The sequence below is a fragment of the Corapipo altera genome, unplaced genomic scaffold, assembly GCF_003945725.1.
Source record: "Corapipo altera isolate COAL_440 unplaced genomic scaffold, ASM394572v1 98, whole genome shotgun sequence".
Taxonomy (NCBI): Eukaryota; Metazoa; Chordata; class Aves; order Passeriformes; family Pipridae; genus Corapipo; species Corapipo altera.
In genome coordinates this window covers 1,302,700-1,319,694 of record NW_020884914.1, presented here as the reverse complement: position 1 = coordinate 1,319,694, position 16,995 = coordinate 1,302,700, and the positions used below count along the sequence as shown (strand labels likewise).

General features: G+C 40.2%; 1 protein-coding gene across 3 annotated transcripts in view; it reads right to left on the bottom strand.

The window, feature by feature from the left end:
• MYH11 (myosin heavy chain 11) overlaps positions 1-16,995 on the bottom strand; it is a 55,870-nt gene that overhangs the window by 6,060 nt on the left and 32,815 nt on the right. For all 3 annotated transcript variants that reach the window (XM_027654866.1, XM_027654864.1, XM_027654865.1), the window contains 29 exons: positions 15,517-15,612; positions 15,029-15,147; positions 14,718-14,870; positions 14,086-14,259; positions 13,725-13,898; positions 13,178-13,292; positions 12,069-12,265; positions 11,795-11,916; positions 11,625-11,694; positions 11,321-11,481; positions 10,779-10,887; positions 10,021-10,152; positions 9,522-9,728; positions 9,005-9,142; positions 8,491-8,614; positions 7,861-8,032; positions 7,133-7,345; positions 6,849-6,993; positions 6,554-6,760; positions 5,406-5,510; positions 5,151-5,303; positions 4,497-4,745; positions 4,034-4,246; positions 3,120-3,332; positions 2,335-2,496; positions 1,461-1,589; positions 849-937; positions 501-624; positions 137-345 (listed from right to left, as the gene is read on the bottom strand). In XM_027654866.1, coding sequence (XP_027510667.1) covers positions 137-345; positions 501-624; positions 849-937; positions 1,461-1,589; positions 2,335-2,496; positions 3,120-3,332; positions 4,034-4,246; positions 4,497-4,745; positions 5,151-5,303; positions 5,406-5,510; positions 6,554-6,760; positions 6,849-6,993; positions 7,133-7,345; positions 7,861-8,032; positions 8,491-8,614; positions 9,005-9,142; positions 9,522-9,728; positions 10,021-10,152; positions 10,779-10,887; positions 11,321-11,481; positions 11,625-11,694; positions 11,795-11,916; positions 12,069-12,265; positions 13,178-13,292; positions 13,725-13,898; positions 14,086-14,259; positions 14,718-14,870; positions 15,029-15,147; positions 15,517-15,612 — 4,474 coding nt within the window. The remainder of the gene's footprint in view (positions 1-136; positions 346-500; positions 625-848; positions 938-1,460; positions 1,590-2,334; positions 2,497-3,119; positions 3,333-4,033; positions 4,247-4,496; positions 4,746-5,150; positions 5,304-5,405; positions 5,511-6,553; positions 6,761-6,848; positions 6,994-7,132; positions 7,346-7,860; positions 8,033-8,490; positions 8,615-9,004; positions 9,143-9,521; positions 9,729-10,020; positions 10,153-10,778; positions 10,888-11,320; positions 11,482-11,624; positions 11,695-11,794; positions 11,917-12,068; positions 12,266-13,177; positions 13,293-13,724; positions 13,899-14,085; positions 14,260-14,717; positions 14,871-15,028; positions 15,148-15,516; positions 15,613-16,995) is intronic.

The window sequence follows — 16,995 nt, the reverse complement described above, 5'->3', positions numbered from 1 at the left end:
TAAATGAGGAAGAGATTTTACCAAGCCTTAATGGCACTGAGAGCCTGATGACACAAATCCTGTTCACCTTTTTTTACTTTCTGTGTCATTAACTGGAACAATAAATGAACAGCTGTGCCCTCAGGGAGACCCGTACCTGGCTTCCTGTTCCAATTGCTCTTCGAGAGAAGCAATTTTGGCCTCCAGAGCAGCAATTGTAGCTTTGAATTTGTTCTTCACAGCTCCCTCCATCTCCTGCAGCTTGCTCTTTAGCTCTTTGTTCTGTCTCTCCAGTTGCTGCCGAGCGTTTTCGTTCTTCTGTGCAGTTTGGCGCTCTGTTGCCAGCTCATTGTTCAGCTGCTCTGCCTGCAAGGTGAGAAGGGGTGCTGTCAGAAGTCTTGCATGCTTTCAGAGAAATGACAGGTGGCAATTTGGGGTGGCAATTCACTGGATGTTCAGAAGAACAAATAGCTTTTGCTGGGATATGAACAGAAAGTGCCATGTGCTGAAACAAGCCTTACCTGCTGCACTGCTTTCCTCATGCGATCACCCATTGCATCTATGTTGCTCTGCTCCTCTTCCAGCTCTTCCTCCAGTTGGGCAATTCTTGCTTCCAGGCGCCGTTTCTCATCCTGAAGGCTCGCCCTGTAAGTTTAAGTATAAAGAGTGTGTAGTTATGGCTCTGTTCTTTTATGAATTGCCAGTAATTCATAAAGAAAACTAGATATTTCAGTGAAACCAGTCAGATGTGTGCCTGTTTTGTTGTCAAGACCAGATGGCTGTTGGGAAATGAACATAACTTCTCTTGGCAGCCACGTGACGTTCAGTAGCATGTTTACAGCCTTGTGCATAATTCAGTGTATCCCTACCTTCCAGAGGAAGCGCTTCGAAGTTCCTCTGCCATCTCTTCTTTCTCCAGATCTGCTTGTTTGCGAGCTCTCTCTGCAGCAGCCAGGTCCTGGGAGAAAAGGAAAAGGCAGCACAGTAAAGAAATGAGCAAGTAGATGTTCAGTTACAGCATGACACAAAGGACTGTAAACTTTCTAAAACTGGTATAAGATAGGTTGTCTTGTTAACAGAATAAATTCTTGTCATGTCATAAATCCTAGGGAAGTGCAAAGAAATACACTTTATCCAGCCTGTCAGCTGGTTTCTATTTTACTGGGTTTAGTCACAAGATTGCCACTTAATACATGTAGGAATAATAGCACTAACAAGACTTCAGGAATTTATAGCTATTGAAAACAATTTGTGTTGGATCTGTGCCTTTCTCCAAGGTGATTTTTTTCAGCTTAAACTGACTGTACTCAGATGTAGATCCAACAACTTTAGTGGAGTGCATGGAGCACATGGAACTTGTTACAAGTGCTGCTTACAGCTTTCAGTCCCTGATAGCTGTTAGATTATTTCACTGCAGTTCTGTTTTGCTACTGGAGGTCATGTGTAGTCTCCTTCATACTGCTTTAAGTTTCCCACTTTACCTCCTGAAGCTGCAAGAGTTCTGCTTCCAGGCTCTTTGCTTTCTTCTCATTTTCTCTGGCTGTAGCAAATATTTCTTCTCTGGCAGCCCGTGCATCATCCAGCTCTCTTTGGTAGTCCTTCATCTGAGCCTTGTTGAAAAGAATAACAGATTTATCACTATTTCAATAGGCAGAAATTTGGATGGAACAGAACACATATGCGTTTACACTGTCATAATGCTGCTTAAATGGTATTTTCTTGAAAGATCAGCTAGCACATGTTGGAAAGGTCTGAAATGATGTGGCAAGAAGGGCAATGTGTCCACTTGCACACTGCATCTTTTATAATGCCTATTGTCCGTATTTCCTCGGAATGTTTGGGTACATGTGCAGTCTTCATCTCTCTGATACATCCATTTTCGTTGTTTAGCTGTCAGTGTATGACAGAACAGTTGATATGGAGACTTATGGTGTAAACAGGAACATGCTAATTCAGAGACAACATGATTCCTGAACGGTCTTCTATGCTCTTTAATCAACTGGTAGAACCAGGATTGAAGCTCTGTAATACATTTTGTCTTGTAACCCTTTCTCTACATGGGAATCTTTGTTTTCCTTCATGTAGGTAAATAGCAGATGAGTGTTGGATAGAGAATTTTGGAAGCTCTCTGCAGTGATGAAATTTAAGATTCTAATTATTTGCCCTGTGGAATTTTCCATTGTCATTCAAATTGACTGTCAAAATACAGATATTTGAATGTGGGAGTCTAGTTAAAATTCCACCTCTAACCAACCATCTGTAGTAGGCATCAAGTTCACAGATGTCACCTAACTTTTGTATTGGGGCTGTTCAAAACACAGCAGTGGGAAAAACTGTATTTGTGGGCTTAGATACCTGTAGTTTACGAAGTTGTTTGATGGCTTCTTCCCGACCTTTGTTAGCAGAGTCAGCTTGGCTTTCCAGGTCTTTAACATCCATCTCCAGCTTCTTTTTGGCAGCAGCTGCCAGGGCACGTTGCTTCCGCTCATCTTCCAGTTCCGTTTCGTATTCATGGAGCTGATCATTAAAGAAAATAGGGTCAGTTCAGGAAAGTCCTTGAGCCCTTTTAAAAACTCTGTGTATGTCTGAATAGTATATACACAGACCCCATATCTCTGTTAACTGATTTCCCTGGCAGTTAAGATAGATTTCCATTTTGTCCCAAAATTACAGATTTTTGAAAGAAGTCAGCAGTTTGGGTTCTGTATTCATGGAGGTGTGTATATTACAAGGTGATGACTACAGCAGTTGTCCTTGCTGTCACAACACTTCTATACAAGTTCTATCCTGTCTGTTTTCATCTCCAATGCTTTTGTATCCATTCAGTTGTACCTTGGAAAGGCAGATATATTGGAAGCTGTCTTTTTTCACTTGCGCTGAGAACATAGGGAAGGTGGTTCTGACTATGTCAGAAAAACCAAATGATATGATTTATACTATATTGGTTGTAGAGTTTAATTGCTAAATCTGTTGGCAATTATACACCTGCTACAGAAACAGAAAAAAACTTCCTGCCTTTTTCAGTATAATTACCAAGCACAAGGCAATATGTTTTCTTCTCATTATAGTAAGGTTTTAATAATGGCATGAGGCTGGGGACTTGATTAGATATTTACAACAGCAAGAATAGGGAATGGTACCTGTCTAAGGAGTTGTCTTTTCTTCTCCTCATTCTGTTCATCTCTGGCTTGTAAATCTCTTTCAAACTGGCCTTTCAGGGCCTGCATGTTAACCTCCAGCCTGAGTTTGGCATCTTCAGCAGCCTGTAACTCATCCTCTAGCTCTTCTAATTGTGTCTTCATCTCTTCTACTTGCTGTTCAAGGGTCCGTTTAGATTTCTCCAATTCATGCACCTTTCAAGCAAAGAGAATTTAATAGACACGTTATAAGAAATAAAAATAATTCTAGTTAAATGCAGTCTACCTGCAGTATAGGCCACATTTGGAATTATCAGCTGTGAACAATGAACGAACTAATTTGCACTGAAAATGGTAAATTAACTTTTTTTTGTACACTTGCAATCTGTCTTAAATAACCAGAGATTCCCTTTATTCCATTTTTAATCTAGTCAGATATCATAATTTAATTTATTTAGTATTGCAAGTAATATAATCAATCATGTCCCTGTAACAAAAGAAATGATTGGCAATGCATCAGTGGAAATTTGCTGCAGTTGTATGAGTGAATGTTAGGCAGGTGGCAAATATAAGTAGTAAAATCAGATCTGCAGAGTTTACAATTTCAAAGCTATATAATAAACCAGTAAATTATTTACAATCTCTTTAATTTATTTTTTTTTCAGGCTTAGAAATCAATAAGAATCTTCTTCATGCTTGAAATTATGTTAAAAAGAAAGATAGCTTATAGTTACTTTGCTAAGTCCCTTGAAAATTTGGACACAAAAGGAATAATCTTTGAGTTCTGTATGAAATATCTGATCTTGCTGAATGGATTTGAGTGCTACAGAGAATTTCCCACACTGAAAACAATGATCTCTTTTTTAGCTTCTATTTTAAGTTATTGTTGTGGATATTGTTCTAAGACCAAAACTTACGTTCTTGCCAACATCATCTTTGGAGCTGACAAGATCTTCCATTTCAGCTTTCAGCATTTTGTTTGTTCTCTCCAGTTCTTCTTTGGCTTCCAAAGCCTCTTCAAGTGCTCGGGCCAATGATAAAGCCTTTGTTTCCTTTTCTCTTGCTTCAGCTTCTGCTCTGTCCCTTTCATCTGCATATTTTGAAGAGATGTTTTTCTCTTCTGCTAGCATCTGTGAAAAGGTAGTGCCAATACAGGAAGTCATTAGTAAAAGGGTTTTTCTATTGCAGGTGTCTTGTCAGTTGTTAATGACAGAGAAGAATCTCTGCTTTTGATAAAGGTATATAAATACAAAATTAACCAGTGTGTGTGTAATTAAAATTTAGTTTATTTTTTGTCCCTTTTCACTAAACCAGTGGATACTCTGTGAGTTCCAGAGAAGTTAGGTGATAACACAGCGAGGGAGAATCTTAAATCCATACCTGATCAAACTTCTTCTGTTTCTTCTCCAGGTTGGAGACCAGCTGACGCTGGTTGTCCAAGTCCACCACCAGATCATCCAGCTCCTGCTGGAGTCTGTTCTTGGTTTTTTCCAGTTTGTCATAAGAAGCAGCCTTTTCCTCATACTGTTGTGTGAGGCTTTCAATTTCCTTCTGAAGTTTCTTTTTGCCTTCTTCCATGAATTCTACTGTGCTGGTAAATTCCTGTATCTTCTTCTTGGAGTCAGAGAGCTGAAATTTGAATTCAAAGGACACATCTTTGTAGCAGTGACAAAACTTGGCAGAGAGACAAAACTTGACCAGGAGACAACTAAGACCTGGAGAGCTTATCAAATCTGACCCTTGTTGAAGCCAGTGACCCATCACCCAGCCTTCATAAAATGAGGCAGAGCACAGACTTCGTATGCACATACAGGCCTTGTGTGCAAGACTGTCTTTGGAGCTAACTTGCATTTGTACCTGTCCTACAGATCACACTTTGAAGGAGAGGGAGGCTGCCACCCCTACTGGGGAGCTTCACTGATGCCTTCTGGGCTAACAGCACTAGTTCCCTGTGCTGGGATAATTCTACAGATCCTCTGGAATTACTGACAAAACTCAGTGATGGAGCTAATGATTTAGCTATGGCACTGATACCTGTATTGTCAGTGTTGAAATATGTCTCTCCAGATTTTGTTTTGCTTCTACTTCTTCATCCAACTGCTCTTGCAAGCTGTTCTTCTCATCCTCCAGCTGACGAAGCTTGGTAGACACATTCAGCTTCTGCCGCGTTTCTTCCTGAAGCAGCTCCTGCAGTCACCACATCAGTTGGCAGTACAGTCATTAGTTTAGGTCTTTTTATAGTGAATTTTATAAACATTGTAGGTGAGCTGTTTTTGGATGCAAGTTTACCTGTGTATCTTGTAGCTGAGATCCCAAGGCTGCAACATCTTTGGTCAGTTTGATATTCTTGCTTTCTGCTTCATTGAGCAAACTGGTAACATTTTCAACCTCCACCTGTGAGACACCACAGAGAATAAACTCAGTTATTTTGCACAACTTCAAAATCTTCCTCCAAACTTCAGTTTGCTTGCTTTTGTTTGAAATCTGAACTTTGAACATGATCTGAATCTGCTCCTATGCCTCTGGGTTGCCTCAAGCACTGACAGTTTCTGGCTTAACTGCAATTCACAGTTTTACCATAATGTTTCTGGACAATATGTGGGATTTAATTCCTCTGGAAATAAATTCTACACACAGACTATGCAGTGTCTGCATGTTGTCTTTGTGACCTGTGTATTAAGGCCTAATGCCATTTTTGTCTAGTTTACCTTAGTATTTTATTATTATATAACAAACCTAGTCACATTCATAAAGCAATAATAGTATGTTCCTTGCAATGAACTGCAAAGGAGAATGGGGATTTTTGATGGATTTTCCTTCCCCTTCACAATTTTGACAGAAGGAGATGCGTTTTGATTATATTTTCTTATTTATCCCCCAGCTTAAAATAATGAAAGCTTACTGCAGCTATGAACAATAACTTTGTAACAATAACTTTGATTAGTGTAGCTGGACATTAAACATCTACCAAAGAATCATTTTAAATTACCTTTAGTTATTTCTAAGATTGTAGATAAGTGAGCATTCTTCTTTCATTGTCAAAGTTCTGAGCACTTCTTGTGTGTTTTATAGCTGTCTAATCCATTTCCAGAAGCCAAATTCCCACCAATTTTCCCCACCACCCAAAAATGAACTAACAGAATAAACTCAGTAGGCTATGCATCGTGATCACTGAATCAGCAGGGACATTATAGACTGCAATGTGTACAGAGGGATGATGAGAGTGAAAGCTCTCAGTTCCATGAGATGGAATGGTTCCAGTTGATTAATTGTGTGATAACTGAGGTAGGAGTTTAAGGTAGGAACCCTACAGGTGACAAAAAAATGAGCATTTCGGCTGCAGGGCCAGGTGTCCTCCAGATCCACCCTCACAGAACAGTATAAACTGGTCTTTTCAGTCCCAGGGTGCCACAGCAAAATGTCAAGGTTCTTCCTACCTGTAATTTATGAACTTTTTCATTGAGTTCTGTCCGAACACGCTCTCCCTCAGTGTATTTGGACTGTAGCTCTTGCAGCTGTACTTCCAGCTTCTTCTTCTTGTGCTCCACATCTTGCTTGGCCTGATTCAGGCTCCTGACTTCATTAGCCAGATCAGCATTGTCTTTCTCCAGTGACTGTTTGGTCTTATCCAAGTTTGCTTTAGCCTACAAGCATGAAGTGAAGAAAGATGATTTATAAAAGGCAACCGTGTTATCCTGGAGATAGTTTTCAGCAAGATGGATTTCTGTTTACCCGTTTGAATTGTTCCAGCTGCTCTGTTAGCTCTTCCACAGCTTGAGTGTGCTTTTGCCTCATCTCCTGGACCTGAGCTTCATGAGTTCGAGTCTCCTCCTCCAGGGCTCTCTTCAGCACTGTGACCTCCTGTTCCCGCTTTGCTCTGGAAGGTAACACACATAAATGGAGCAGCAGCAGACAATTGCAGTCACTGGGAAAATAGCACTGCTGCACAGCCACTGGGCAGCACTGTACTGAGCTTGGTGACATTTCCTTTTGCCCCAGGTGCTACATCTCCATACCTGAGCTCTTGCTGGGTGGCTGTGGTATCCAAAGTATCCTCAAGCTCTGTCTTAAGAGCCTCCAGCTCTTCACCTAGGTCTCTCTTCTGTTTTTCTGCTTTGTTTCTTGCATTTCTCTCAGACTCCAAGTCTTCCTGGAGATCAGAGATGATAGATTCCAATTCACGGATCTTCTTGAGGGCGTTGTTCTTTTGACTTGTTTCATCTTCCAGCCTTTTTGAAAAGAGAGTATTTAATTTTGTAAATTCAAAAATAATAATAATAATAATTTCACTTTGAGGGAGTCAATATACAGAGATTAAAGGTTTATAGCCTCTGTGAAAGAAAGTACCAAAGAAAAAGGGGAGAGGGGACTGATACAAGAAGGATCTCATAGCTATGCTTTATCGGGACACAATGGCTGGAGATGCTGATCAGCTGATTCAGCAAATGTTTTGGTTGAGTGTTTTTACTCTTAAATTTATACTTCATTTGCCAATGAAGTATTTTGTTACACTTCATTGTTTACTTGACAGCATTGCCGTTGCCTATGTGAAGAAGAGTTTTCATTGATGCCAGGAGATAAGATTATAATAATAATAATAGTGTAATTATGTTTTGCAAAATGAAATTTGGAAAATGGGGAAGCACACATGGAGGATGAACTGAGAAATGAGATTCATGGCTGCAGCTTCTCACTGTCTGGGAAGGGACAAGACAAGTTCCAGCCTGGGCTCAGGAGTGAATACCTGGCTAGAGCAGCCTGCAGCTCTTCCTCCTTCTTGGCTAGTTGTGCCTTCAGATCAGCAATTTGTGCCTGGAGCTCTGCAATCTGCTCATGTAGATCATTCGCCTCCCCTTCCAACTTCCTCTTAACTTTATCCAGTTCCTGTCTGCTCTTCTCTTCTTTCTTCAACCGCACTGAAAAATGAAGGATTTTGGTCACCGGAGCGTGGTAGTGAAAGGAGGCCTTAGTCTGATCTTGAACTTAGGCAAAAATTGTTCTGTTCTCGAGTGTGGCCATACATTTAACTACAAGTCACTGTGTTTTTCAAGCAACATGCAATACCTTATTTCTAGCCATTGTAAAGATTCATTTATTTATCTTTCTCCGAAAGAAGCATTAATTTTTTTTCTCAAATTTTCTCTCTACTCTTTTTTATGTAAAAAATAAAACTTATCAGTTGTTTGTGCACCCTGGGGTTTTGGTGATTCTCAAGTACAAAGTGGTTTCAGCATAAGAAATTTGGAAAATACCCCACAGATTTTTTAGAAGTTCTCTCCATATTCTCGTTGGGTTTTTTTGTTCTGTGCCAAGGCAACAACAAAACCAAAAACAACAAATGAAAAAATCCCCAAGAAACTATTGCTCATGTTACCTTCAAGTTCTGAAATCATAGATTCATGTTTGTTCTTGAGCTTCGTAAGATTTTTGGCTTTTTCTTCTTCTTCTGCAAGATTTGTTGTTAGATCACTTATTCTTTCCTCAAGGAGTTTTCTTTCCTTAAGAAAAATAAAATACTTCTGTTAACGAAAGTGTCTGTCATTGGTGATCATGAATCAGCTCTCTGCCTACAAAAAATGTCCAAGAAACTGTCTTTTTATGCTGTATTTCTTGAGACTGTAGTGATACATTTCAAATTTTTGATTACAGAGGAACTGAGGAGTGGTGTCTGTGACTTCCATGTTCTCTAACCTGCTGCTATTAGGATCCTGTGCAAGGATCCTAAGTGAGTACACGGCTCAGTTCACAGGAGCATTCCCTTTCAAAAAGTACTTGCTTACTGCCAGTTTTAATAATGAAGTTTGGTTGAAATTAGTCAAAACCCAAGAGAAGGTGTTCTCTCAACTTTCATTGTTTTCAGAGTAAGAAAATGGACCCAGAACACTCACTTTGGTTAGCTTGTTATTCTGATCTTCCATTATCAGAATATCATCTTCCATTTTCTTTATCTTGCTATCTGCTGCTACTTTTTCAAGTTGCAGTTTCTGCCTTGCTTCTTCTTCTGCTTCCAGCTGTTCCTCAAGGTCCTTTGAGGGAGAAAAAGAAATCCACAAAACATTAGTTCTGGAGAAAAAATACCACTTAGATTAAGAAATACTTCATGTTTGTTACAGTGTGTGGAGTATGCTGTAGACTTTGTTGTTTTTATTAAGAACTAGACAATCGTAATACTTGGTGACACTGAAGGAAAGATTTGTTAAAATACTTTTTTAGAGAAAAGATTGTTTACAGTTGAGGTGGGAAAGAAGGGAACTCTGGAAGAAAGAGCATCAGTTGATTGTTCTTACTTCAGTGGCATAGACATGCCCTCTGCAGAGGGCTGTGCAGGATCTGAGGTTTGCCAGTCTCGGTTTTTCTCAGTGAGACCCAAGTTACTGTCTGTATTTGTCACTTGTCCCTCCTTACCAGCATTTGTTGTTGCATCTTTTTCTTCTCTGCTTGCAGCTGCTGGCCGCGCTCCTCCTCTTCCTCAATTCTGGCTTCCATCTCATGCAGAATCTCTTCCAGCTCTTGTTTCTTAGCAGCTAAACGGACTCTCATCTCTTCAGCCTCAGCATACAGTTCAGTTTCTGCCTGAAGCTGCTCCTGAAGGAGGTTCTTCTCTTCAACAAGCTATGCAGATAAAATAGGAAGTTAAGGCTTGGACTGTGAATTGCCCTACAGTGTTGTTTTACTGGGCAGTCCTGGGGTACAGGCAGGCAGCTCTACCACATGTTCTCGTGTGGATGTTGGGCCTTTATGAAGAAACTGGGAGTTTGTCTGTACTGAACTTTTGTTCTGGACCATCACTGTGAATACAATCATGAGTACAAGGGAGAGAAACACCTTCATTATAATATATTATAGCTTCTAGAAATGGTAAAATATGGCTAGTGTTTCCCAGAGGCTCAGAGCTGTAAATTACCTGCGAGTGTTTCTGTTCCAGCTCCTTCAATTCACTCTCTGCTTTTTGCTGTCTTTCCTTAGTTTTCTGTAGTTCTTCATCCTTGGCCTGCATTTCTTCCTCTTGGCGGGTGACTTGCAGCAGTGGTTTCACCTGCAAATAGAGAAGTTTTTTTAAGGATGTTTCCTGTCAGTATTGATGTTGCTGAGCACGGTACTTAAAGGTGCTGGGCTGACTGGCAGTAGTGGTGGTGCTGTCATTGCTCAAGACTGGACAAATACTGTCCAGACATGCTTGATGTGAACATCTTTAAAGCAGTGAGCCTCAGCAGTGCTGCTCTTGGCCATCCCTGTGGTAATTCTTGGAGCCTTGTGAGCACCTCTGCCTTCGATAGTGTCACTTTTGGAATGGCTCCAGGCCTGTTTTCATCCATTGATAATGTACAAAAGATACCTCTGCATAGAAAGGCAATGCGCCCGTGCAGGTGTGTGTTACTGCCTATTTCTGGTTGCAGAGATAGTTATCAATGTTATCCATGGAATCAATGGAGGTAGGAACAGTTTTCTGAATCCAAACTAAAGGCTGTTCTTGAAAAACCTGAGCCTTTTCAATAGGAAAATAGACTTAATTTGTGTGAGTGAGAGGAGAATGTTTAGTGTCACAGTTAGGGAATTCCTGAGCTACTGTGTTCCCCACAGCTATATCACTCTGCATGTTCAGAAAATTCAGTTTTACTCTGTGTTCTAATTATCCACTCACTTTAGTGAACAGTCACTCACTTTAGTGAACAGTCTCCACCATTGCCAGTTCCTCAGCTTCAGGTAAGCAGCACAATTTCTTTGGATAACCTTCATTGCAGTCAGCTGTTGCTGTCTCTTGGCAAATGCCCTGTGATTAGAAACATAAAGCAAATTGGTTCAGTCTGAGAATACGAAGTGTCTGCAAGATATACACATTAAACAAATAAACTCTGGCATGAGAGTCTGCAGAGTAGCCATGTGGTTTGAGAAGTCTGGCACAAATTCTTCTGTTACTTAAACAGTGCCTGTACTTTCCTGAGGAAAGTGATAACTGGTTAACTGCCTGGTGTTTTCTTTAGTCTTCTGGTTTTGGCTGTTTGCACTCCCTAGGTAGGCACAGATGACAAAGTGTACATCTAGTTCTGCATGTGAGTCCTTCATTGGACACAAATTGAGTTCTAATGCAATACAAATAATAAATCATGTCTTAATATCTTCAGTTTGTTATATGGAGAACTAAAGGCCCCTGTAGATACTCTGCTGCAGAAGACATTCTTTTTTTTGTTAGCACATATTCTTACTTTCTTGCCAGGTAGCCTCGGGACATAGCTTGGAAGGCAATAATGACATCTGTGATCTTCAGGTCTCTCTCTTCTTCCAGGTGAGCCAGAACACCGGTTCTGAAGAAGATTTTACTCTGTCCAATTCTGTACAAGTTGGGATCAAGTTCCAGTGCTTTGATCTGGGGGAAAACAGGGATATTTGTTAACTCCAGTGCTGAGGTTTAGGGTATTAAAAATCACTTCTCGTTTTTGTTCAGTCTCAATGCTTTTACATAGGAAGTATAGACCTGATTATTGATAGGATCAAAAATGCTTTCCTCACCATGAGTATGCAAGCCTGCTTCCCATCCATGAATCCTTTAGGAATAGCACTTGCAGCGAGAATCTCATATCTGCCAAAAGATGTTTATGTTAGGGAGGTTGAAACACGTTAGATGGTTTGCATGTATTAAACCACTATTAAACCCAGAGTTAGGGCTGAGGGATTCCTACCGCTGACGGAACTCCTGGAAGACGATCCTGTTGGGGAATCCCTGCCGGCAGATACGGATACCTTCCAAGACACCATTGCAGCGCAACTGCTCCAGCACTAAATGGGCATCGAGTTTGCCAGACTGGAAAGGGAACAGAAGGTATTTTTAGCACAGTAGAGATTTACAGAAATGTTACCATCCACGTAACTATGTTTGAAGATATTCAAACAGCTCTGTCGTGTGCAGTGAGAGCTCAACAGGAATAATGTGAAGATTGAGCATTTGAAATTTACCCTTTTTTCATGATTTGGAATGATGCAGCGGACGAAGTTGGGATTGGTATTCCTTAAGGTGGTCATCAGTTTGGTCAGCTGCTCCTTGTAGAGTTGTCCAACAGTACGGAACATGCCCTTCTTGGTTTTTGAAGCACTAGGGAGTGATGAGCTTTCACTCATCTTGGCCATTTGGTCCAGCCCGACTATACGGTCCACTGAAATGGAAAAGAAAGTGTGAGTGGAACTGCTTATATAAACTGTCCCTGCCTCACATTACACCTGTCACTGGCATTGTTAAGCTGCAACTTGCCAAAGAGGACCAATATGTTTTTGATGCAGTAGAAGCATTCTGACAAAAGTACTAAAAGACCTTCTGAGTAAATAGTCTACTACTGTCAAACATGAAAATGAGGGTCTTTGTTAACTAGTGACACAATGAAGCAATTGAATATCCAGGATATATTTGATTTTGTTTGCTCTAAAACACAATCCTAATGCAAAATATCCGGTTGGTAGGTTGGTGTCAGAACCAGGAACATCATCAGCTCTTGATTCCCATCTGTTATCCAGTGATTCTCAAAGTCTAGCTAATCATCTCCCTCACTTGTTTGATAATTCAGAACCACCTTAGTGGTGTTTGAATGCATGTTTATATCCATGAATTAAATATTTATACTGTACTATATGTGTTACAGACCCATGTAAACTTTTTAAAGACAAAGTGTTTTATAAGCATTCAGACTTCCTCAACTAAAGTCAAGCAGATTATACATCATGGGAGAGAACTGGGCAGGACTTATGTGAAAGGAATGTGTAAAGGAATTCACTCATAAACCCCAACAATAACCTGTATTAAATGGGGTCTACAATATCACATATTCGAGAACATTTATTATTATTCTGTTGCTGAATTATATTAAGTAAGGAATTTTTTTCATAGTGCTTAAAACTATCTGATGAAGTGTTCCATAAATATATCTTTAAAAGACATTATTCTCGTTTCTTATTTCAGTCTCTTCTATGCTTATCATGTTTACAATTGTGCCAGCAAGGGGTGGCTGTCAAAAAGTTCTGGTAGGAGTTTCTCCCTTTGAATCATATCACTGATTTAGAGTTGTGATTCATACCATCTTTCCAAAGGTCTGCTACAAATTTGTCTGAAGACTGGTTCAGCAGAGAGGTCACATTGTCATTTAGTGGATCCATGTTCTTTGTTAGCCAGGCAGTTGCATTGTAGGTAACCTGCAGGGAACAGTTCTACGTCAAAAATCTGCTCTTGATAAAGAAATCTGCAGTGCCCAAGAACACAGGGCACTGTATTAACACAATATCATACAAATAACAATAATGTGAAATGCTTTCTAGGGTTGAGAGCTGAGTTGAGTATTTATTCTCACATATAGTAGCATTTTTAAAATGTCTGCTTGCTAGAAAAGAATCCAGATTACTTGAATTTTCAATAACCTCAGTGCTGGTTATTTTTTTTTTCCTTGTGAGCTTAGCACAACCATGACTGCTTTGCAAATCTTACTGCATATTTTATATAATTAAAGCATTTAATATACGCATTTCATGATTAAACCCACCCCTTATCCATGCAGTGTTTCTCTTTTACCATTTGGGTATCAAAGAATCCAAATTCCCCAAGTCAGAAAAGCTCAATCTGTCGAGTACCTTTCCTGCATAGTGCATTATACAGAATTCGGTTTTATCCTTGAGTTGCTTGGGCTTCTGGAATTTGGGATGATTGCCTTGTTCTGCCATTAGCTTCTCCACAAAGGATGTGTCAGTAGCTTTGGGGAACCAACACTCTTCATCCAGCAGAGCCAGGACACCTGGAGGGTTGGTCTGCAATGGGAGTGATATCAGATCAGTATCTGACAAAGACAGAGCACCACCTTCTTCCCCCCTTAGGTTACAAATCATCCCAGGCAATAAAGGATCTGAAACACCTTAAAGACCTCTCTTATTGTACTGACATAACCAGCCCTGATGCAACCTGTGCAGTATCCCACCTATAGAGAGATTATCTTACAGGTCTTTCAATCAGCTCAATGCAAGGTTGCAGGTCAAGGCCAAAGTCAATGAAATTCCATTCAATGCCTTCTCGCTGGTATTCCTCTTGCTCCAGTATAAACATTGTGTGGTTGAAAAGCTGCTGAAGTTTCTCATTAGTGTAGTTGATGCACAGCTGCTCAAAGGAATTGATCTGTGAAGGGGAAAAAAGTGAATTTCTAATGTTAAAAAGAGACCTTCAAGAGCAAACTTAAATGGCAAGATGATAGTTGCTATTTTCTATTTATTTTTTGCATATTAGACAATTCAAATATAAAGATCTATATTTTTACAATATAATGTCTTGGAAATTTACAGTAAGTTCTCAAGTGGTAAATCTTTGTACTGGGACCTGTTCAGTAAACTGTAAAAAGCAGGCCCTGGCTTTAAACTAAGCCCTGTAGGAACATTCTGCCAGATCCCAGAGCTTCCTGCGCGCAGGAAAGGCAAGCAGCCAGGTGTAGCAGACCTGTGGGTTGTGCTGGCCATGGGCTGCCAGCCTGAAAGAATCCAATGGGTTTTGTGGCTCTGAACTTAGATGTTTGTTACCTCATATCCAAACCACTGCATGATAATATGGAGTTTAGTCAACTTGTACCCCACAGTACGTACCTCAAAAATCTCAAATCCAGCAATATCAAGGATCCCCAAGAAGGAAGCACCTTGTCTTTTTGTTTTATCCAGAGCTTTGTTCACACGAGCAAGGATCCAACGGAAGAGACGCTCAAATTTTGCCTTTGCCAAAGCCTCTATGGCAAAGTCTGCCTGGAGAAAGTAGGTGGAAATTGGAAGTCAAAGGAGAAACCCACTTAGCTGCTAGTTTTTGTAGAGATAACAAGACAGAAAACCCACATTTCCCTTTTGATAAGATGCAAGAAAAAAGGAGAATAGCTTCAGGAGAGCTGAGCAGACTGCACAGATACCTGCTCTTTGGTCTGAGCTTTCTGGACAACATCTCGTCCTACTTTGATCCTTGGGGTTAGAATAGATCTTGTGAAATCTGTCACATTAATCCCCATCAGGTGACACACTTTTTGTGCAGCTAGAATAAAAGAGTGAGATTTTATTTCAGATGGTATTTTCTCTTAGCAGATCAATGAGTGTGAGTATGAGTAGCTCTGCAAGTATGTGAAATTATTTATCTTCCTTTAAAGCTCCTCTATTGTACACACAAGAGATGACACTTGCCATAAAAGTATCATTGTTCACTGTTCATCAATTTATGGATTCAAGATTAATAGAAATGGTAGTGATAATCGAGCTGTTTTTAAGTATGGTACATGTTTAAAAGTCTACATAGCTACATAGGTGATAGCAATTAGATAAAAAAATACTGATAAAGAGTGCTTTTTAAGTTGCTATTTTATTAATTTCTTAATGGTAACTCAGTTTTAAAAGTGGTAAATCATACCAGTATTGTCTGGCATAGAAGCTTGATCAGTGTTTCTCTCCTTCTTGAAGACAATGTTACCCAGTTGTAGGACAGATGAAACAACCCTCAGTATTGCTGTAAGAGAACCAGATCATGTAAGGGAAGAACAGAATGGCCACATTTGGAAAGCTCAGTTCTCTGCAGTAGCAGAGGTTCATTCTACTGCCTGTGGTAGTCTGTACCTCTCTGGAAAGAGTTAGGCTTGCTTTAAAGGGCTGTGCCATAAACTGCAGGAGTCTGAGAGCTGGCTGAGCACCAATTTCAGCAATCTGTGCAGTGGAGTAAATGGGCCAGTCTGGGAACACCAGCACCTCCAAGCTAAGTTATGCTGGCTCCCCTGACAGACCCCCACATCTGAGGAATTCATCTCCCACTCATAGTGGCTTGTAGCATTTTCCCTGCTCAGTCACTCAAGAATACCTCTGTCTTTAAAATGAAAAAATATCTGAATTACCAGCAGCTTCAAAAATGTGTGGCACTTCTGAAGGTGCAGGAACATGTGGATGTTTAGTTGTGCGGCTGAAATCAGATGCATACATATCTTTGAAGGGTTAGTGTCAAAGTACAGAAAAGTAATTGATTAATGTTTGAGTACTAAAATATACACAAATTTGATGTCACCGAACTTCAGGCAGTAAAACCTACTGATGTGTTACAGAGGAGATTGCATAAATCTAGGGAGTTGTATTTGCTTATTTGGTAAATTGACACAGTTTTTGCTCAGCGTCCCTCAGTCCCTGGTGCAGCTGTGGGACATGAGGGAGCTCTGCCAGTGGCCACAGCTGCTCCAAAGCTCAAGTGATGGGACGACGCTGGTTTTGCCACCAGGTGTCACCTGGGGCATGGTGATCTGGATCCAAGGGCACTGAACACTGGCATGCACCAGCTGAAGCCCCACCCAGCAACAGTCTGAGGTAAAAGTTACGCAGATGGATGTCTCTGAAAAACTGGTTTCCGGATAGTTTAGTTGTTGTTTTGTTCTCTGTGTTTTTATTTCTCTTTTCTCTGGATCAGTGAATACATATGAGCTATTTGAGCCTGTTCCATTTCTTTCAAAAATAAATCAGATTATTTTGCAACTTTTTCACTCTAGTTGTTGGAAAATTCTGAAAAAATTGCTTTAAATGGTCATTACTGTTGGTAGAGCTGGCTTGAATTCAGTAGTCTTTTTCGGGTGTGTAGAGAGTTCTTCTAGTGAGAAATCTTCCCTTTCATAGACGCAAATTACCTTTCAAAACACCATGTGTTACAGTACTTTTCTATGCTGAGCCTGCATCAATGCTGTGGAATTCATATGGGTCAGGAGTACATGTCATGTTCCTCCTACAAGCAGGTGTTTTGGAATTTATGAGACTTATAAGAAAAAGCCTTGCAATTCTTCATTCAGATGGACAGAAACATAGACATAAAATCTAAATAATCTTAATTTTTTTATGTGAATGTAGCATCTTCATATGT